Consider the following 23728-nt stretch of genomic DNA (forward strand, 5'->3'; position numbering starts at 1 on the left):
ATATGTAGCTCATGTGTCTGGCTGGAGATTTTGTCATCTCCAAAATTAGCGCAATTAACTTTAGTCTCAACAGCTATATTTTCAAAGTGCTGCCCTAAATGCACTGTATTGTATTGCCCCATTAAGCACCTGTCAGTCTCTGCATCTGTTCCAAAATGGACATCAATCTCTATACCATCAGTTACTGTGATGGTTCAAGGTCTTTTGTTCACTTGATTCCATCCAGCTTAAGTGCGTTCCTGAATAGTGTTGGGCTTCTGCTCGGAGGAAATTAAAGCCACATGAATGGAAAAGCACTCTAAGCTCATTTGTTTTGATTGCCCAGCTCGTGTTTATATTGAGATAATAGCATGTCTATTACTCAAACTATTCAGCGCAGCCGTTTTAAGAGCACATTTATGTGCCACTCTCTTGCAGCAGCTTGATTGTGATGTTTGTGCTGAAAGTGGAAATGTAGTAATTATAGCTTTTCTCTCTGACCAGCGTGGTTCATGGCCAACACTTTATACTATTATCAATGTTACATTTACTAAACACATTCATCCTTACATGTAAGGAAATCAGTGACTTCATCTGCATATGCTAATCTCTTGAATACATACGTATTTATGTTTTTCTTTCATGGTGACGCAGTTTCACCCATTCCTTGAGATAATTCAAAATATCAAGGCAACATATGTATTTTTTTTCTCAACAGCAACTGCTGAAGTCATCCAACTTAGATTTATTCCTTCAACATCCATCGGCTTCCGTTAGGCTGCCAATACCGATCTTTCTTTTTAAGGGGAGCCCACATATTTACAGCAGTCCAATCATGTTACAGAGGTCAGCTAGTGTAGCATATTGCTGTTGTGAGAACAAAATCTCATATCTCCAAAATGGTAACTTTACAGGAGAAGGAAAAAACATACATTACTTTTAATGTAAGTCAATGGAACCAGACTTTTTTCCAAGTCATTTTGGGCCACATCTTTTAGTCCATTCATCATGAAATTTACACACAATGTAAAGGGTAACATGTATTTTCAAATTATGTCAAAAACTGAAAAACAACAAAATGGACATACAAGGCTTTGTTCCGACAGCAGGGACACTATATATATATATATATATATATATATATATGTATATATATATATATATATATATATATATATATATATTAACGTTATATATATATTAATGTTTAAAGATCTTTTTCATTAAGGTATGCATCAGAATACAGTACACAACATCTGATCTTTTGTTATATAATGTAAAAAAGCCTTGTTTATCATCATAATAATTGTCGTTTTTTCTAGCATCTCTATGGGAAACAGTATGTGATGTTAGCACCAACTGTCCACACTGGAAAGCAGCTCTGCGTAAATGAGCATTTGAAGTCGGTACATGTAACATTCTTTCCTTTGTTTTGCAGTTTTTCTAGTGAATTACTCAGGAAATATTTCAGCTTAAAGCCTTAAGGTATGTTCATACTATTGCGCAAACTCTACCCTGTAAATCAGCAAGATCTGACTACATCATGACTTAAGGTGGGACACCCGTCAGAGGAACTCAAACATCTCAAATGCATGATTTTAACGGATTATTTTAGGGTTCCAAAAAAAAAAGATACTACAGGATGCGAAAAATAGGTTAGTCATTGGCTGTGTATTTAAAGCTCAGCGCAGCACAGTCAGAGTTTAACAAATTGAAACTTTGGCCATGGCATGCTGCCATATCGCACCACATTACTCTGCGCAGGGCCGCAAAAATGTCTACATGAAAAGTGAATGTTTGAAAGTGATAATGTGAATGCCCCCCGGAGTGTCTTATCTGTCTGAGCTGTCTGCTGAGTTAGTCAGCCAAAAGCCAGGTAAATGAAACCATGTATTTACACAAAGCATGTTTAGTAGTTGGTGGGTAGCACCTCTGGTTGGTGTGGTGTAGTGTAGTGGGTAGCACCTCTGCCTTCGTTGTAGACTGGGGTTCAATCCCCACGTGGATAAGCACCCTACACTATACCAATAAGAGTCCTTTGGCAAGACTCCTAACACTACCTTCGCCTACCTCTGTAAAAATGATCAAATTGTAAGTCGCTCTGGATAAGAACGTCTGCCAAATGCTGTAAATGTAGTATGTTTTCAGATATTTTCTACATATACACGCTGTTTGTAAGTGCAAAAATAAACAATGTGCATTCCTGCATTTACTGCAGTACTATGTTCCAGGCTACAAGAAGATTGCAAGACACTTTTTTTCATTCTGTTTCATTTTTTTTGATATTCCAAACTACACATGCCTTTTTCGGGTACATGAGGTAAGCTATATGAATACTTAGATGAGTTTGGATGTCCATGATTTTCGAATAGTAACATCCATTCATATAAAGTAATGGATCAGAGAGCCTGTATTAGGTTTTATTAGTCATAAAATAAAACTTTAATGTGGATATTTAAACATGAAATGTTCCACTGACTTACATTTACATATATATATAGATAGATAGATAGATAGACATAAATGTAAGTTAGTGGAACAAGACTTTTTTCCAAGTAATTTTGGGCTGTTTCTTTTGGTCCATTCATCATGAAATTTACACACAACGTAAAGAGGCATTTTCAAATTATGTCAAAAACTGAAACAACAAAAATGGAAATACACGTTTTGTTCCGACAGCATCGATATATATAATTAAGAGTCTTTGCCAGGGATACTTATTCGTACAGCATGACATAATGTGCTTGCCTGAGCAGGGAATTAAAGCCCAGTCTGCTAGGTAGAGGGTGAAGGTGTTATCCACTGTGCTATACAAACTGCAAGCTAAAGACCAGAAAGGTAACATAACCATTGCCATTTCTATTAAACACACACATCTCAAAAAGTATTTAATTAATAATTTCCACTGTACAAATGTCTGATGACAAGCAGTTTCTAAAAGTTATTTAAATTCTCCCAATTATTTCTTAAATACTTGTTGAGATGTGGTGTGTGTCCAATGGAAATGACAATGGTAACATTGCCTTGTCTTTACACTGCATTTGGCATGGTGTAGTAGATAACACTGCAGGCTTCCACTCAGTAGACTGGATTCCCCTCTTGGAATGAACCAAGAGTCCATGGGCAAGACTCTTAATGCTACATTATCTTAACTTTATAACATGAAGTCACTCTGGATAGGAGTGTCTGCCAGGTTCTATAAATGTTCCCCCTTAAAAAAAATATATATTTTTTTAGCCTAATGTTGAACAAACAAATCTAAGTTGGTTAACACAAATTAAGCTCAGCAAGGATGACTACAAAAGCAGCTGCTGAGAACATCTTAATGCATCGTATTGCCTTGGTATTTCGGTATTTATATTCTCTCAATGGTTTCTTTTTCACAGTGAATCTGAATGACTACAGTTTGTCTGCCTCTGTCTCTTTAGACTGGTAGCTTCACATTCTCCTGAACAATGCATGTTAGTGGATACAGGAGAGATAAGGGCGTCTCCAGATATGAACATCATGATAGTATTCACCACGGCTCCAGCTTTCATGTAAGCAGTATTCTGCCCAGATTCACCTCCTGATACAGAACAATCTGTGTTCCCAGCACTGTCATACAGTTTGCACTGTTATCACCAGGTCTGGTGTTATCAGCTCAATGGGAAGTCTTTTTTAGCTCTTTCACATACTAGAAGCTGTCTTTGCCAGTTCGTTCCCTGAAGTCCATCACGCTAAATAAAACACTGTGAATCGACTCGCTAAACAGTCATATTTTTACAGAGTAATAAAGAACGGTCGTATCTTCACAGTTGTTCAGGATTTATGTCTGATGAGTATCAGCGTTTGTCTGGGTTTTGTTTTTCCTTGGCATGTTTAGTCTAGCATTTGTCCGTACCTGCCCTTGCTTCATTATAACAGAGGCATTGAAGGGAAAACATTAGTTTGTTGCCACTGAATATTTCCGAAATGAAGATGCACTCTGTATCTTCTTCTTAGTTTATTCTGACTCACATGACTTGAAGTATGAACAGGAAGCTATGTGGGTGTTTGGCAGTTGAAGCAGAAAAGCCTGGATGCGAGACAAACCGTGCCTTTCAGAGAAAATGCACTTTAAAAGCTCTCTAGCAATTATGTTCTACCCATAGCTTTTGATATTTATACTGTTCATATGCAAACGCTCAGCAATTGAAAACACAAGCTTCTTAAAAGATAAAAGCGTGTTTAAAGAAATGCGCTTTCCCATGGTTTGAATATACACCTCCTCCTCTTTGTGCTGCATCGGTAGTGCACTCACATCTCAAGCATAAAGGTGGATAAAACAGTAATCTTGTTATGAGAAGCTCAGTGGAACACTGGTTGTGTGTTCACAGTGGTAACTGTTACTATAGCAACAGAGAAAGGATGCTGGTTCTGTCTGGATAGGTTGGAGCATCCTTCCCCTGATCTCTCCAACATATTGCTTCAGCGTTGGACATATGGCACGTGGTGAGTCAAAGGACAGTTTTAGTCCTTGTTTCCACCAAGCCTGAATGGTTTGCATCCACTTACAAGTGAATCAACCTTAAGACATCATGTTATGTCTGTCACAGGTCACAAGTGTTTTTCTGAACTCTTTGGCTGTTATAGATGTGGTCATAGTATATATAAGACATATGTATTTACCCAATTTTACCGTCATATGCAAATGTTTGAATGTTTATTTTTTATTATAAAAAATAAACATCTCTTTAAGCAGTGCCAGTTTCCTTCATCACATGACTATACTTTACCACTTATGTGCATAACTCTGCCTTTTCATATTTTGTTAATTTTCTAAGTAAAAAAAAAGTTTCTATTTATTTGCAGATTTTAGCATATTAGCTGAGCTCTGTTCTATCCCACATGTAAATGCAGTGACTAAAGTAACTTTCTATCATTTGAGAAATATCGCTACAGTTCGGCCTTTTCTATCTCAGAGCGACAAAAGCTTTGTTACAAGCAGAGTTGATCACTGTAATGTTCTTCCTACTGGACTTCCAAAGAAAACAATACATCCCTTACAACTTGTACAAAACGCCTCAGCAGCATCCTAACAAAAACAAAACAGAGAGATCAGATCACTCCCATTTTAAAAGAACTACACTGACTACCTGTATTGCTCAGGATAGATTTAAAAGTTCTGCGACTAGTTTTTAAGGCTCTAAATGACCTTAAAGCACTGCTTACATTACAGAGTTTTTAACTTTATCACCTGTCTGTAAAGCAGTTCGAGCTACCACCAGCATGAAAAGTGCTATATAAAAATTATTATTATTTATTATGATATTAAGGAGAAATTTAAAATATTTACATTTTAAATGTGCCATAATCTTTGCATGTGCTTGATCTCAGAAGCTAAGCAAGGTCAGGCCTGGTTAGAACTGGGATGGGAGACCACCTAGGTGCTGTAGTGTAGCAGTAGTGTAGCAGTTGGTGTAGAGTAGTGGTTAATTTTACTGTCCTCCGCACAGCAGACTGGGTTCAGTTCCTGGCCTGGGCAAGCACACCACCCTAAGCCAATAGGAGTCCTTGGGCAAGACTCCTAATGCTGCATTTGCCTAAAATGACTTGATTGTGAGCTGCTCTCTGCCAAATGCATTAATGCAAAAGAGAAAATCATAAAATATAAACATCTCTTTAAACACTGAATACATGCAGTCTGCCAATTTTTCTTCATCACATGACCAGAACTGACCACTTTCTCCATCTCTGCTGCTCTCTGTCTGTCACTCTCGTGTGCATAACTCTGCCCTGTCGTCAGATGAATCTGATCAGCCTCTTGCCAGTCGTGCCAGAGACCACAGACTGTGAACTCCAGGGAAAGTAGATTATAGTGTCTGTCACTGTTTTTATTAGGAAGCAGTGGTATTTACGAACTCTGTTTACTGCCCACTGAAGTCTCCCATACCACTCAGAGCAGAGCAATGTGCCTGCCAGGGACGTTTGAGATGCAGGTGAGTAACATAAGGCCCCATGTGAGATTACATCAGTATGGACAGACTTAGAGCTCTTATGGACTCGGATGCACAGAGGATCTATCATTTAACCCCTAAATCTGCAGGGGTCATAAATACATACTTAGTTCCTTAGTAGTTGATAAATAAGTTGGAAGAGTTACTGAATAATCTTAGGATAAGTCTTTTGATAAAAATGCATAATAAACCTGCAGTTTAAGGTGTTAAAGAACATATATTACTGTGCAAAAATCACCGCCTTTCATTTGTTGCCCAGTTAAAATGGCCAGTAAGTAGAAGGCTACTTTTTAAGTGTCATGAAGAAGAGCAGAAAACATATTTAACAGAAGCATATACTGAAGCCTCAATGACTAAATGTAAATTTATTCAATTTTTATTCATTATTTTATTACATATCAAATTTTATTTCATGTGTCCACCCACAGCTTTTATTTTTTCAGACTTGCTTTCCACTTTAAAAGAAATATGCAGGAATATTTTTCCACACCTTCTAAAGTTCAGTCTTAGAAGTTGGTTGCATTACTTGCTTGTCATGATCCAAGTAATCTCAAACACGTTCAAAGATGTTGAGATCTGGACTCAATGAGGGTGGACAGCCCTTGGGTCTGAGAACACCAGCAGCTTCTTTTGATGGATTTGCATTTTTTAAACTCTCTTTTCTGAGTAAGGGCTTCTCCTCAAAAGCTACACATCCTTTCAGACCCATAGTGCTGAGTCATCTTCTCACAGTGGAAGGATGGACAGAAACACCTGTGGATGTTTTCAGATCTGAAGCAGGTTGATTTTCTCCTCTCTCTCAAAGATGAAAGTTTTACGTGCTATTTATTTGTTTTATTTTATTTAGTGGAGACAGTTTTGTTCATCTACCAGGTCTTATAATGTTGTTAGGGGTCACATTTTCTCTGTGCCTTTCTGGAAACTCCTTCCCCTTCCCTATGCAATTTTCTGTCTAATGCCCTCAAAAATATTTCCTGAAAAGTCAATAATTGTACTTAAAGTGCAATTTGACTTGGAATTAAATAAATAAAGGCTCACTGTACTGTCTATATTTTGTCAGTCAACTTAACCTAAAAGCCTTTTCATTCATTCATTTACTTTTATGAACTTTGTAGATTTTTCAGGTCTGCCAAACTTTCCAAACTACTTTTTTGAGAAGTAACGTCCACCTACCCTTTGTTGTGATCTAAGCCAGGGTCCAGTGTCATCTCTGTGGATATCAAGGTCCAGCGCTTGCCTCTCATCTGATCCTTTTACTGCACTGTAGTGCCCTTGAAGTGTGTCCAGCTCCTCACAGGCTGCACACGTTGAGCAGCCTCCCTCTGTGGGGGTTATTTTGGTGTGTTTAGCTGCAGACAGCCAGAAGAAGGTGTTGCTGACCCCTTCTCCCACACCCCCACTTCATCGACCTCTCACAGTCAAGGAGGCGCACGCGACTGTCCCACTTCACACCCTCTCACCCAGCCTTGATCCGCTGCTCCAGGTTCTGACCCACACGGCTGCTCGCACTTTGTTAGATAACTTGCTGTGACCGTGTTAAATTAAGCCCTGTGGAGAAGTCCTTCTCACTCTGACAACTTACGAGCTATTTTTTCTCAGAGAGTTCAGAGAAATAACTGGGAGCGTGGCTCAGAAGCACGTTTCTGAAGTCTCCTTTCGCAGAATATGACTTGTTTACTTCTTCCAGAAGTCCCTGGTGCCCTGTGCTGGGTTGTGGCAACAGTTCTCAGACTCAGTGTGATTAGATTCAGTCCAGGTTCACGTTGGAAAGATTGTTTTTTGTTTACAGAAATGTTATGACTGTGCTTTGATGAATTTCCTGATTTACGGGCACTGTGGTTCTCCAGCATCAGGAAACAGCAGTTCTTTGGAGTCCAACTAGTTCCTCCAGGTATTACGGGTATTTCCACCATAGCCTGCAACGAGTAACAAAGAAAAAAAAAACAATGTGTTTATGAAATGCCTCTGAGTTTGCTAATCGTTTCAGAGTCCCAAGGCATTTACAGCTAAACCCACAATATGATTTGAAGCGATAACACCACAGAGTCGTATCCACACAGAGCGGGAAAATGTTCCTTTCTGTTTCTTTCTCATGAGGTCAGACAGGAAGGAAAAAATACAAGGGGCCAAAGCCCACATAATCCTTTCGACATCTGACTTTGTACTGAGCTGCAATCCCTTGGTAAGCCTTCCTGAATAGGTGGAACGTAACAACTCTGTTAAGCAAAACTGGACGAGAGAGCAGCTGAACCTCTAGCCAGCTGTGCCACGGTGCCCAGGTAGCGATGCCACCATGGAGAGAGAAAAATTGACCAAAAAAAGAGAAGATTGAACTCTCTGCATTAGAAGGAGGCCAAAAATAAGCCTCATGAAGTCTTCGCTTGAGCTGCGAGAACAAGTCTTGTAAAGAGTCAATTTTTCTTTGCTCTTCAGAGATCTTTGTTTTGTAAGAAGATATCACTCAGGTCATTAACACCCTTCTTCCCCCGTGTGCGACAAGCGGGCAGCGAGAATTAGCGTTCCATAGCTCAGATGCTCCACTCCTGTCACTTACAGGAGGGTGCTGATGGTGCGGCCTGCCTGTTGCACTGCAGTAAATACACAGTGGCTTTCCTTCTCTGTGCAGGGGTGGTGCTTTGGGCCCATGGGATGTGGCCTGGTTGTTGTAACTGAATCCTACAGCTCATTGTTACACGGTTGGGGGGTGAGGAGGAGGAGGAGGAGGAGCAGGGGGTTGCTGGTGTTGGGCGCTAAATTTGACCAAGCCCAGTGGTGGCTTTGAAATAGCCGCCGGTGGAGGGCCTGAGAGGTGGCACATTTAGATGTATGGTGCAGCTGTGAAATGCCTTCTCCCCTAACTGCTAGTAATCTGCAGACAATGCAGGGTGTGGGGGGGATCTGTCAGCAGACGGAGACCTTGATGGCTGCGGTATTGAGTGACCCCCAAATATGTGGCACGTAGATGCTTCCCCAGCCACCTGGCCCAAAACTCTTGTCTGTTTATGTTAGGATGAAAATGGCGCTGAACTGCTGGAGCAGGGAACAACAAACATTCCACGCTAGCGGCAGCCTTGACCCCGGAGCAGCTGAGGCTCGTGAAGAACACGAGGGCCAATGGGCATTTGAAACCCCGAGATCCGGAGATGATAGGAATAAGCATCAGCTCTTTTCTCACGAGCCTGACTGCGAAAAAGCCTCTTCTCATGCAGTTTGGCCTAAATTCAAACAGCCTCTATAGGTTAAAGCATATACTGTACCCCTGTAGTGCTCCTCTTTATAATTCTCTTTCATATGTAAACAATGGAAACTGGAGAATGAATGAATATGCAGAAGCATAGTTTATTAATATGCATATGCCCGTGCTTAGCATGCAAGTAGCTTTGAAGAGCCTCATTGAGTGCTGCACTGCTAATGCAAATTTCTTTTAATGTCTAATTTATGATCAGACCACGCATGGCTATAAGCAAAATGTAGAAAAGATATCAGTAATGAATGTTCTGTATTTACTAGCTCATCTGCAGAAATGGAAGCCTAATTTCTAAGGCTGAGTGACAGGTGGGGCAGTCAGCATTGTAACCTTAGCCTTGTGTCTCCTGAGAAGCAGCACAATGGTTTTGATTTATGAGCATGCTGCGCTTTGACCCCCCCTCACACCAAGCAGCTCCGAGCTTCTTGGAACACAAACAGTGGCGTGATGTGGCGCGTGGAACGCAACAGTTGAGCTAACAACCTCATGCTATGAAAGTATGGCTATTATAATGTTGGTATGGAATAGCGCTACAGATTCAGCTGTGTTAGCTTGCAGCCAAGTAATTGTCTACACTTGCCACATGCAGTTGATTGCTTAATTTCGGTCAGCAACTAAAGCCAAACGCGTGTCTGTTGGTTTTGATGACAGATCTGTTGGGCTTGCATGTCATTTTAAATCAAGGCATTGTTAAAGGTAACTGAAAGGCCGTGATCCTAATAGCACAGTAACTCATAAAGGAATAGAAAAGCTAAGACCATAATAGGATAGTAACTAGGATTTGCATAGCACAGTTGAGTAATAAACCCATTAGTCACCACTGTGACAAAGCCAGTGAACAGAAGCACAGATAGCCAGAGTCAGTTTAAATTCTCCGTGAGAGGTGAGATACTGAGAGCTGTGGTGCGGTTAACATTAGACAGTCTGTGTACTTATGTGAGCCCAGTGTCTGAGGCTGAAATTTACTAAAATACAACAAAAAACTTGCATGCATGCACTTGACATGCATGATGCACATCACACCACAGCATCTGCCATCCTAATAGCATGCTACTAATAAAATAGTTTTTACAGACCTCTGAAAAATTTGCTCTTTTTGTTTATAACTAGTCAACTGCTAACTATTAATAGTCGTGCAACCCTTAATTGTAAGCCTAAAGAAACAGAAAACACATGATTCTAGTAGTATATTTACCCATAAAGGAGCAGAAAAGCCTAAAGCCACAGTCACACTTTAACAAACTGGCCAATTTGCCAATCATACAGTAACAAAACAAAAGTGAACACAGTTACGTCAAAAAATTATTTACTCGTGGGCGTATAGTGCTGCGCACTCAAACCAAAAAATTTAACTGGAATATCTGGAGGCAGTCATATGACTTGTGTGAATTGCGGTTAGCCAAGGAGCTAGCAGTTAGCAAGGTGGCTAAATTGACTACAGCAAAAACACAAAATTGAACATAATTATAGTAGATAACTATATACTCGTCACAGCATAAAACAACCTCAGTTATCTCCACTTTTTTGTAGCAGAAAAGTGTTGATAACTGATTTGGTTGGTGACAAATGGGCGATCTCTGTGCAGCTTTAGATAGCCATGGGGCTAATATCACAGTTAATAAGCAAATAACTTGTAACAAACAGTGAACATCAAAAGACAATAATACAGTCTCTCAACTCAGTGTATTCTGTGTGTTTATTTACAGCCAGTGAGGAAGATATGTTGAAAGTTTTGTGTTTAAATACTGGTTAAATTAGCATTTCCTGAGCTTCAGTGCTGCTATATGAAGGGCCACCTCTTCTGAGGTCAACACAGCTAAAGCAGTAAAGCTGTAGAGGATGCAAATTTGTGTGTCATAGTTTACCAAAGTACACAAAGGCCCAATCACATTTCACCCCTTGCCCCTACCACTTAGCCCTTAGCCCTCTGTTTTGCACGTTCACGTCTAGCGTTAGGGCGTCCCAATTTTTGTTTAGATAGAGGGGTAGGGCGAAGTGTTAGGGCTACATGGCCCTCCAAACGGAGATTTTTCAGAGACTCACTCCAAACAGAGTGTTATCAGAAAAAAGAAAAACCGGCAAGATGGCTGCACGAGCGACCAAAGAAACCCACAAATGTGAGGATTTTCTCCATAAAAATTACAATAACTATCGTATTATCTTAGTTTAATGTTGTTTCAATTTATTATGGTTGTTTTCTTCATAACAAGCATAAAAAATCGCTAATAGCATGCTAATGTTTCAGTAGCTATCTAACTAACTTCCCGTTACACCTTAAATAGTCTAGCAGTTCTGACGCCTGAAGTGCCAGAATGTAACTGCTGCACCATTTAAGGTGGAACGGGAAAATTCGAACAAGAAGCTGGTGAATAGCTGACTTCAGCTTCGTATCACCAAAGAATTAGTGGGCGATAATAAATAGTTGCCCCCCTCTTTGAAAGCATATGATGCCCTAAATGTAACTAAAGCTCAGCAGTGAGGTCGCTGAACTTTACCCTTCTCTGCTATCACTGAACACGGGCCGGGTCGCCTTCAGAGCAGCGCTAGTAGCTGTTAATGAAGCAATGTAATTTGAGGGTTGTCCCATTTCATAGGGCAAGATTTCAACCACTGCGGGTGTGGGTGACACATTTGAAAACAAGGGGTAGGGGTAAAAAGAAGAAATGGGATTGGGCCAAAATTTCACACACAAAATGGATTTGCCCTGGAAGTCTGTGATGCTCAAAGCAGTGGATTCCATTGATATGAATGTAACCCATGCTAGAAAAAACAGCATAGACCTGCACTACTGGTCACCAGCAAAGCCAGCATATCATTGCTGTCATTTTGGTTTTGTGCATAATTTGATCACGTTTTGTGGTGATTGGGCCAATACAAATGCTCTAAAATTGCTTGTAATAAAATCTCTTTACATTAACTTACAATAAGATTTGAGAACATTTTTACCCTCTCCTTAAAAGTCCCGATTTTCAAGATACTAGTTTTTTTTGGACAGCAACAGTATATTGTGTTTAAGATGCTGGTGCCAGCACCAGACCAGCATCAACCAGCTCAGACGAGCAAAGAATGCATGCTCATCTAAGTTGTTTTTTTTTTTTCAGTAGGGATTTCACTTGCTTTCACTTTGCATTTACTGGCAAATGCTAGTGTGACTGGGCATAGTAACCCAAGGGAAACTCACAGTAGGTAGTTTACTCATGGAGATAATAGTAAACCCATAAAGGGGGCATATAATAATCAACCATAACCACACATGCTTTCTTTGCAGCTTGATATCCTTTTTCTCTCTTTTGCCAAAGGCTATGTGATACTGAACAGTGACTAAGAGACCCTTTCAAAGTTGTCTTCAGCCACAATCAAATATGAATGACTGCCCCATGTCTGGAAGGTAGGTAGTAAGCAGAGAGAGTAAAGGTATACATGGAGGGCAACAGTCTGCGTTCATCACACCCGTCATGAGGGTTTGACACCTGATCTTTTTACGCCAGTGTGCAGAGAAGGCTGCAGCTACATTATTAATTCCCACTATGAGGCGAGGTATAAAAAAGCCTTGATAATAATGGAGTTAAACAAATCAATAAGGCAGTTTCTCAGCACTATAGGCCACAATTCTGCATCATAGAATATATGGCCAAGACTGGGAGAGAGCACCATGACCTTTATTGGAATTAAAACGCACCATGTCATTAATCAGCCTGAGGAAAAAGGACTTTCCACAGAGAAGAGCAAAGTGGGTCTGTTTTCCTGGGTATATGTTTATGTCCATGTAAACTACCATTCAAAAGTTTGGAATCTCTTGTCATTTTAACCATTTTTGTTATTTTGTATACAATAACATAATATATATATAACAACTTTATGAACTATTCAACAAAATGTTTGTACAATGTTTTGTGATATATGTATATATGTATACATATATATATATATATATGTATGTGTATATATATATATAAAACAATATCTGTAGCTGTGTATGCAGGTTTTTCAGTCATATTAGAATCTTTTATAGCTCAGTTCATCATTCTGGTCCCATCTAACATTTCCTCATTTGTTTTTTTACAGTTTCCCAGTGTCCTGCTGGTCGACCACTAAAGTTGTGTCATCATTCTGTAGTCGCCGTCATACCCCTTATTTAAAACCCTGTGTCTAAGACGGATTTCTCTAGGGCAAAAATGAATGGGATTTTCAGAATCACAGCTTTCGTGCTCATATTTTATCTCCCTAATGACCTCATAATTCAGAGGATCCATTGACCTTCAGTGGACAAATGTACACAAAACAAACCATATTGGGTTTGGAACCTTTTTGTTAACCACAGGGTGCGACAGTGGTGATTTTGAAAAATCCCATTCATTTTTGCCATAGAGAAATCCAGATTAGACCTGGAACTGCTAACATGGGCATGACACCAACTACAGAGTGAACCACAACATCAGAGGTTTATTATTTGAAAGCTGTGGAGTCAGAATCATTTTATGCACGTGTCTGCAAGCACACTGGTATTTTATTTTATAACTGAGAACAATAATTCAAGACCTTTAAGTGCTAGTATGTCCCTACATATGTATTTTTCATATGTTTGACTCTTAGGGTTGATTATACAGGATGCTCTTAAAACTCAAAATGAGTATCTCAGTGTAAGGTGGGGTGGGTGGGCAACATGGCAATATCATTAATCTGATACGCCTTTCTAAGTATCTTATGAGTATCATCAGATCACTGAACAACTGCATATATTGTAGACCAATTAAAAAGAGTAAAGCACAAGAATCAGTGTATATAGTAACTGCATAAACTGTAGTTTTGTCTGTTCTCAAACCAACTTATGATAAATATTGTATTCTAAAAATGCCTTGAACTATTGTAATGTAATATTTTTGTCATACTACCCACTTGGAGTGCAATGCAACAGAAATAACTTACAACTTGTGAAACTGCTTGACAGAGTTTTCAGTTAGAATTTTTTATGCATAAACAGATACACAGTGGACTCAGTTATTAGCACCCCTCACATCTCCATTTTTATCATTTTCAGTTTTTGGCATAATTTGAAAATGCATGTTACCCTGTAAATTTCATGATGAATGGACTAACAGAAATTACCCAGAAATTACTTGGAAAAAACTCTGGTTCCATTGACTTACATTAAAAGTAGAGTATGTTTTTGCCTTCTCCTGTAAAGTTACCATTTTGGAGATACAAGTTTTTTTTCAGATAGCACCACATTTAATAAAACAAATGCAATTAAGGGCCCCCTTTTTCAGTACTTAAGGAAGCTTCTCTTGGCCAGGCTAACAGCAATAAGTCTTTTCTTGTAATGCTTTTCAGTACAGACCACAGAATTTCAACACATTGTCAGAAAAAAAGGTGCTACATTTGTTTGTTCATCAAGGTACAAAAATTATAAAAGCCCCATCAAAGGTAAATATTGTTAAAGTTTTAAAACATACTGTTCAATCCTCAATCAGTACAGTCCATAAATGGAAATTAAGCAACCAAAACAGTCTGTGGTGTCATTAAAAAAACAACTCATTTACATACTAAGCATGTAGGCACACAGCAGTTAAGCTCTACCCATTTACATTTACAACAAGTCACAATACAGGGCAGACAATCATAACAAGCTATTTTACATATAGCCCCCTTAAGGGCACAGTAACCAAAACAGCCTGTTTAATTCTAATGGATGAATAAAGAAAGGAAAATAGTCATGACTGTTATTTGATACATAAATGTTGTTGTGGAGCTCTAAAACAGTGCCCCCTTAAAACAGCACTACAATACAAGCCTGTAAATAATGTTCATATTTTCAACAAAGCTGGAAAATGAGAAAGATGTTAGGGAAAAAATCTCTTCTATTATCTGTGTGCTATTTTACGACTTTTACTGGGGTGCCAATAATTTCACAGACTGATGTATTCTATCATGGGAAATCGTTACCTCTTCTGACAGCAAAGCTGTTTTTTTTTTGGTCTCCACCAACTCTCTCAACTGATCAAAACCATCTCCTAGTCCAGCCTCAGCAGTGCAACTGGTCACGCCTACACTTTCATCTCCGTGATCAAAGCTGTGTGACCTCTCCTTTCTCCTTTTCAACGCACGTAGTGAACACTGCTCTCCACCAAGATAGAAAAAGTCCCAAGAGGTGCAATGCAGACCTTAATATGCAGCATCATGGGAAATTTATGAAACGGTCTGACTTCAGTACAGTGTGCCCTCTAATCCTGGTATTTAATGACAGACCACTCACCCCACGATAATCCCCATACATTAATCTGGTGTTAGTCAGGGACAGATTTGGTGACTGTGATGTGACCACCAGCTCTGCGTCAGAGTAAAACACTGGGTTCTATTGAGGAGGAGTAGAAATTTGAATAACCGAACCGCTTAGATAAGCCCCTTTTCTTAAATATGCATTATGTGCCCTGTTGTTATAACATTGTTACCATGTAAATGTATTTGCATTACTTCTGAGACTCAGTGATTTAATAAAATTCATAGAAATATCAAGGCTGTAATATTAGATTGCCTCAGTGCACAGCAAAAAAAGATTCACTTCAATTCAAGATTTATTTATAAAGCCTTTTTTACGAAGGGCATTTACACAAAGCAACATTGCAGAAATCCAGGTCCGAGCCCCAAATAAGTCAAGGAAGCAACCTTGAAGGGAACCAAGAACCCCTCCTCTGGTCAACACCAGATAACAAAACAGCAATATGAGTGATGAATAAAGAATTGACAATGAATAATTGATAAAGGAAAGAAATGAGCATTGAACAGAAATATTAAAAAATTTGCACCAAAAGTTGCACCAAAAGTTCTGCATAATTAAACTGTTAAGATGTAAACAAAGTCAATCAGAATGGTTTGATGTGAAATGCTCCATTCTAGAGACAGTTGGAGTCAGAATCATTCACAGTGGTGGTGACAGCAACCAGACATACAGATCTCTAAAAACTGCCTCCCAGAAAGTTATTACATAATATGGTTATGAATATGCTTCCTGATGCCTGAAACATAGTTTTGTGGTAGTTTTGGGATAAGCTTCTGTCTTAAAACATTTATTATAATACATCCATGGCAGATGGATGTGTGCCATATATTCTAAAGCCCCTTTTTTTTAAGATCTACCATTATTTTATCATCATCAACATTACAAATAAAACATTAGAAATAGAAGACACATGTTGGTTCACTGATGGTCTTGGATAGTAAATAAAATCGCTATATTTGTGTTGTAGACATTGTGGCCCCTAGTACATATCAGCACCACTGCAAAGAAATCTAAATCTCTTCAATTTATCATTTCAAATACCAATTTCTGTACATCTCAATATGCAGAAAGTTTGAAAGAAATTCCCTTTAATCTATAATAACCAATGACTTCTGAAGCCTGGCAGAGTAAGAATGAGAATTATGTCCATGAAAACCAGCAACTGCTGTTAGACGACTTCCTGAGAATCAATAAGAAATAGACCCATGAAGACCAGTTACTGTTAGAAGCCTGTCAGGATGACACGTTAGTACGAATAGAGACGCTTCTCTTTAAGTCTCGTGCCAAGAACTTGCTCAATCGCTCTACCACATCCGTGTGTTCATGCTTATATAGAAGTAGTGGTTTGCATGTTGTGGGTAGCAAGCATTCTAAAGAGCTCACCTGTGGCTGAACCCAAAAAAACGAAAGCAGTATTTCCAAAAGCTTAACTGCAGCACTCTCTCCGTCGAGTTAAGCGTCCATGTGGCGATTTGTTGCTTACTGCAATATGTGAACTTATTCACACAGCCCTCGAGTGCAACTGTACTCTCTAAGCCACCTGTCTGTTGAGTGATCCTCTTCCAAGCGTCACACCGATATTAACGGATAATGCAGATGTGAGATTGCCTGTGTGCAGAGCATAGGTGCCAAATGAACACACACTCAAGCTTAAGAACATAAATGAGGGCTGTAAAAGTGCAGAGATATTGAACAAGTGAAACATTATGCAGTTACCATGTTGGCCAAGATGCAGGTTCACTGTAATATAGGGGAAAGTGCAAGGCAAGACGTTATGTCTCTGATTACACACAGTCTTGAGCACTAGCTGTTGTAAGGGATCTGGAGGCATAAGGTGAGCCATTCAATGATGTCAGGACCTCCTTAGGATGACCTGACACACTTTTGGGATAAACACGTTTCTTGCATTTTCTTAAACACAGCGAGTTTCTGTGTTCATATGTTTATATCCCGTCATATACAAATGACATGGTGTGTTGGTTTTCAAAGTGAAAATAAGTTAGCACATCCTCTACAGAGAACACACTTAAAATGATACTTTTCTGCTAATTTTCATTCACAATTTCTATGCATTTGCAGATTTTAACACATTGGGAAAAAAATATAAAATGAAAGGTGCCATAACTTTTGCACAGGCCACATTTAATATATTACGTTTTCACCTTTTATGTTAAATTCAGCAAATAAACAGTAATTGTGCATTGCGATGTGCAGAAGTGTGTTCTCTGTAGAGGATGTGTTGATTTATTTTCATTTAGAAAATCAACAAAACGTGTTATTTGAGCAGGGGTGCCTAAACTTTTGCATACGGCTGTAGGTGCGTGTGTCAGTGCTGGTGTTAAGTGTACGTATCTGTTTCTAAATCTACATACAAGACTGCCAAACGGTGAGATAGAGTTTCTTTGTTAGTTATCTGTGTCTGGTAACGAATAGCAGCAAGATTGATTTAAAGGTTGAAAGTGAATCTCTTGCTGTAGGTATTGATAATGTGTCTACATGCCATCTGTCTGCTCTAAATCATGCTGAATGTGGCCTGATTTCTACTTCGCACCAGCAGACACTGCCATCAGAAGGCACATTTAACGGCATGTAAGGATGAGCTACTGAACCCGGTGGCACTCGCTATTACCTCATCCCTCAGAAGGAGGCCATCTTTCACTGAAGTGTACTTGTCAGCCAGTTCACATGGCCGACCTCTGATGCTTCCCAGTATAAATACCCTCAAGCTATTTTGGAAAAGTGCAAGATTTCGAGGTGAACTTGGCCGAGAGGTGTCTTGTCCTTCGTTTAAGGGTCCCCACCCCCTCATGTGCGTTCTCTTCCCTCCACCTCGAGACCCCAAGAAGCTAGCGTCACCATCAGACGATGAGAGCCTATAATAACTGGACATCTGATCCGTGGCTGCTGAAGGTGGGGGCGAAGATACCTCATAAGACACGGTGTATCAATCATGTAGACGGTAAAGGTTCGGGCCAAAGGCAGGGGCCCGAGGAAAGGGGATGTGAAGACAGGTGCCACTGAAATAGTGCGACAACAAAAGGTGCCGACGACACGTGTAGCAGAAATCACCGGCAAATCTTTCCAGATTCAAAATTGCTGCACTGAAGAAAAAGGAGACGGTGCTGCCATCATAAGAAAATAACAAACACAACAAGTAGATGGAGCAGCACTCATTAATTTGGACAATACAAGGATTAGTTTATTATCCATTTATAGTATAGCAAACTAGTCACCACATTTTTCAACTGAAGATTGCTGTGCATTTCATCTGCCCTGCTTCAATGTATTCATGAGTGGAAAGGTCTAAAAATCATGTTCATTAGGTATTTAAACAAAGCATCATTCTCAACATTATATATGTAGACCAGAATATTATGACCACCTGATTAATGAGCTTCATCATCTGAACAGCTGATACATGGACGCATGTCTCAGACATCTGAATGTACAAGACATCTGAATGTGTCCTGTAGTGTCTGTCACCAAGACGTTAGCTCCAGATCCTTTAAGTCCTGTAAGCTGTGAGGTGGAGTTGCTGTTCCAGCACGTCAAGTCAAGTCATGTCAAAGTTTATTTATATAGTGCTTTTTACAACAGACGATGTCACAAAGCAGCTTTACAGAAAAGTCCGGGTCCAAGCCCCCATGAGCAAGCCAGTACTGACAGTGGCAAACTCCCTAAGAGCAAGAAGAAGAAACCTTGGGAGGAACCAAGACCCAAAAGGGGAACCCATCCACTGATCGACACCGGATAGTAAACTGTGTTAGTATAAAATATTAAAATACAGAAGCAGGAAAAAACATGTGAAGTAATGGTTTTATTTAAATAGACTGAGTCTGTGCAGCAGCAGCTGCAACAGCAGTATCATCAGAAAGGTCAGTTCATGCAGGTGAGGTTTGCACAGTGTTGTACAGAGTGAAGCTCCATGGTGGTCAAAACGGTCCAGAAAGCTGGCACATCCCACAGATGCTCAGTCAGATTGAGACCTGGGGAATTTAGAGACCAGGGCAACACCTTGAATTGTCATGTTCCTCAAATCATTCCTGAACAGTGTGCATAGCGCAGCGGGGTGCATTATCCTGCTGAAAGAGGCCACTGCTATTGGGTAATACCATTGCCATGAAGAATGACTGTGTGACTTGTGCCACTGTCTGTTTGGACCAGACAGGAAAGCTTTTGTTGCCCTTGCGCATTCATGAGCCTTGGGTGCCCAACATCCTGTCGTTGGTTCATGGCTTGTCCTTTGCTCAGGCAACTGTCAGTAAGTGTTTACCACTACTGGACACCCTACAAGACTTGTTGTCGACTACGAGAACAGACTGTTCACTGTCCATCTAATATTTCTCAGACCTTGACATGCACTGTTGTCAAGAGATAGTTAGCATCATTCACTTCACCTGTGAGTGGTCATGTTTTGGCTCATCTGTGTATGCTGTGACATAAAAGATGTACATGGAGTGGACAAAGTAATGGAAACAACTAGCAACAGCAGGTAAATTGAAGATGCATCGGTCACAAAAACAGCAGAATGATCTATTGTGTCAAGGGGAACGTGTGTCTTAAAATCTGTAACGAGGGCTAAGTTCAAATTACAAGCCTCATTGCTCAAATCCAATTTTTTGCTCAAATCCGATCTCTCTGACATGATGGTTCACACCCGTTTAGGTAAGTGATTCAAATCTGTCATTAATGTGAACGAACCACACATCCTACTCAGTAACATCACATGAATGAATCATGTGCATCATCAGCACAAACTAACGAGCAGAACAAGCTTCGCTGTGAAGATAATTAACTCTGGACTGCTCTGTGCTGTTCATTATTAGAGCGAGACCAAAAAGGGTGCTGCCATGGTAACCCTGAGTGAAGGCGCACGCGCAGTGGGAAAAAATGAATTCCGATCTGAGCTTCACATTAAGGTCGCATGGCCACGAATCAGATATGTATCTGATCCAGGACCACATATGAAAGTGGGTCAGTTCTGATTTGAAAAGATCAGATTTGCATGTCCACACAGCCCTGAAAACATAAGATCTGAGTCAGATTAAGGCCAAAAATCAGATTTGTGCCACTTCAACCTGGTAATGTGAACGTAGCCTACAACTGCCAAACACTGTCAAACTGCATCAGAGGAGGAACAACTGTGAAGTCAAAGACACTTAACAGGTGCTTTACTGTAAAATTCTGGACGCTTGATCAGCGACAGTTTTTTGTTAATGGATTTTTGTGGTTGGATAGCTTAAAGGATAACGACCAGATTCAAATGATGCAGAAAAACAAATCAACAAAAACTACTTGAGATATTTGAGAGGGGTTGTTTTGGGTTTTTTTGTTTGTTTGTTTGTTTTTTTGGACAGCAACTATGTGTTTTTTCAGGTATGAGCGATGCTGACCCATCGTAACATGGAAATTTACCAAAAGCATTTGTCATTGCTGTTATTGAATAGGTTTGTTGCTGTGGCTCCTGGGTGGCATGTGTATCTCACCAGGGAGTGCTACTTACAGGGCTGGCCTTTGTATGCTTGCGGTTGATCGGTGGCAAGTGCAGGGACCAAGTGGTGGAGGTGGTGAAATGAGGCGCTATTTCAAGTCTGACGCGGTGCACTCAGCCTTTGATGTCTGAACTGCCAGAAGATTACGTTTATGCCTATGCTGTCATCTGCCGACAACTATATACTGAAACATCGGCAGTGCATCTCTCAACCTGCACAGCCTGCCTCGGTTTTATCAGCAGAGATGGGGCCTCTGAGAGAACGAGAGAACAGCGTTGGAGGTGGTTTAAAATAACACTAGCAACAGAAGTGGAGAAGCAGAGGTCAAAACAAGACCAGCAGCTGCCGGAGTCGGGAGTTGTACTCCAGAACCAATGGGCATGCTTGCCATAGCTTCCATTGTTTGAATAATGCAGAGACGTTCTTCACTGTGTTGTTCTGAGTCGAGTGGATCGAGGCTGCAGTGGGGGTTGGAGTATGGAGTATGGACATTGTCTGTGTCCTATCACAAGCTTCGCCAGATTTGTGCTGTAACCAGGTGGAAGGTGGACTGTAGGGGTTGATTCAGAATGACCTGTGTGTCATTATTGCGTTTGACCAGCTGCCTCTACAGCTGCAGTGCTCCAATTAACCACAATGAGGACCAAATCAGAGCAACTTGCTGATTACTGATGGGTTCTGATAATAAGCAAAGTCTTGTGTAATGAGTGCTAATGAAAATCTCCCTCATGAATTGCCCCACTATCACAGTGGCTCCTGGACTGATTATGAGAGCAGTGATGGTTTAGGAAACAGTCGTTTGAGTTCTGAAGAGAACCATAGATGATGAGCTACTAATGAAGACTCAGTCAAGAGGAAGATAGATTGAATTATACATGTTCTAGATGCCAGGTTTCCAAACATTATCATCTATGGTTTATTAGTGCTGTATATTGTATGGATGATATTGTATGGATAATACAGATTACAGGTGCCCTCCATGCCGCAGACTGGGGTTCGTTCCCCCGCTTGGGCAAGCACCCTACAGTATATAATTAAGAGTCCTTGGGCAAGACTCCTAACACTACCTTTGCCTACCTCTGAAAAAAATGGTCAAGTTCTAAGTCTCGCTGGAGATGAGCATCTGCCAAATTCCATAAATATAATGTAAGCGTAAAAAATCTAATAACACCTTTATTAGATTGACATTAGGGCCTTTTGATGTCACTGTTCTACATGGACTAATGACAAGAGCATGACTTTCATTTGTCAAAAAGTTGATTCTCAAAAATGTGCAATTAATTGACAATTAAATGACTTGGTATTCATTGAATTGAATTCATTTTAGGGTGACACTATAATAAGGGTCAGAAATATTCTTTAATAATAGTAATAAGTCATTGATTACTCATTATTGATACAAGTTAACTATTCAGTAATCAGTTATTATTTAGTTACTGATTAACTACTTAGTTGTTATTTAGTAACGATTGGATAACAAGTTATTACTTAGTAACTGATTAATTGCTAACTTAATATTTAGTAACTGATTGCTTAAGTGCTTAGTTAGTACTTTTCACCTTATTACTACTTAATTATTACATAGTAACTAATTAAGTATTTAACTATTACTTGGCAACTGATTAGCCCCATAAATGGCCAGGGCCCAAAGTTTTCATTACACATTTCTGTAACCGAAGAATAGCTCAACCATTTTGCATTGATGTCCCTGTAGTTACTAAATAATAAACCTTAGTACATAACAAGCCTGGGATTTAAAGAGGTTAAATATTTAGCTATTAGATAGTAACTGGTTAAGTACTTAGTTATTACTTAGTAACTGATTAAGTACTTAGTGATTTAGGGCACTATTGACTGATAGTTTGTCATTATTTCAGAGCTGATTTACTCATTAACTGTATACTTGCTGTTGCTTATTACTCTGTTTATGAACTGACTGTGTTACTGAAGTATATTTACTAATACAAACAAGTAATATGAGAACACACTTGTACTTATATGTTAGTCCTGTTTTATTCTATTAATGAATCTACTGATTTATCATTATGTTTCTCCTCAACTGTAAAGCCTTGTATGGAACACAGTGATTGGGCTTATTTTGATCATTAATTAGTCCTTACTTACTATTATTGAAATGCAAATTAAGACAACACAGTATTATTAACTTTACTTGAGGGGACAGAAAAATAGCTATTAAGAAATCAGTAACAAGTTAATCCATGATGTATTAACAACATTTTTCTATTGCAAGATTTCATGTACAGTGTTGCCATGATGTGAGAAAAAGAAATTAAAAAACAAGAATATCAAAATTGCAGATATAGGAAATCAAATGCTCTGGTTAAATGCCCTGAGTGTTATTAGTGCTCTTTGAGATGTTGAACTTGCACTGATGAAGTCTGCTGTGTTCTTTTTTCTAACTCATGCTGACATTTTGAAAGTATCAGGCCATTGGTGGGGAAATTAAATCAGAGCGAGCTTATTGAGAGACATGGGTGCATTTTAATTAGAGCTTGCATATGGCAGAAAGAAAAAAAACCCTGACATTAGAAGCTGAGGGAGCATAATGAGATGATTCTTGCAGATAGGCCTTGCTGTTTTGCATACCTATCAGCTCTTCATATTTGATGTCTAACTGGAGGCATTTCTATTAAGATGAGAAAAGGTGTGAAATCTTAGCTCAGAATGTCAGCTGTTTGTCAGTTCAGTTAATCGTAGTTTCTAAATGTCAATATATTCACCATATGTTTCTCAG

The 23728-nt window shown here is 39.5% G+C and overlaps 2 protein-coding genes across 2 annotated transcripts in view; one reads left to right on the forward strand and one right to left on the reverse strand.

Annotated features, from left to right (window-relative positions):
• Positions 1–7589, reverse strand: part of dlk2 (delta-like 2 homolog (Drosophila)) — a 31739-nt gene extending 24150 nt beyond the window's left edge. The window contains exon 1 of the mRNA XM_036573773.1: positions 7131–7589. Coding sequence (XP_036429666.1) covers positions 7131–7201 — 71 coding nt within the window. The 5' untranslated portion in view covers positions 7202–7589. The remainder of the gene's footprint in view (positions 1–7130) is intronic.
• Positions 1–23728, forward strand: part of tjap1 (tight junction associated protein 1 (peripheral)) — a 136046-nt gene that overhangs the window by 294 nt on the left and 112024 nt on the right. The window lies entirely within an intron of this gene.

Source organism: Colossoma macropomum, unplaced genomic scaffold (assembly GCF_904425465.1).
Source record: "Colossoma macropomum unplaced genomic scaffold, Colossoma_macropomum, whole genome shotgun sequence".
In the NCBI taxonomy this organism is placed as follows: Eukaryota; Metazoa; Chordata; class Actinopteri; order Characiformes; family Serrasalmidae; genus Colossoma; species Colossoma macropomum.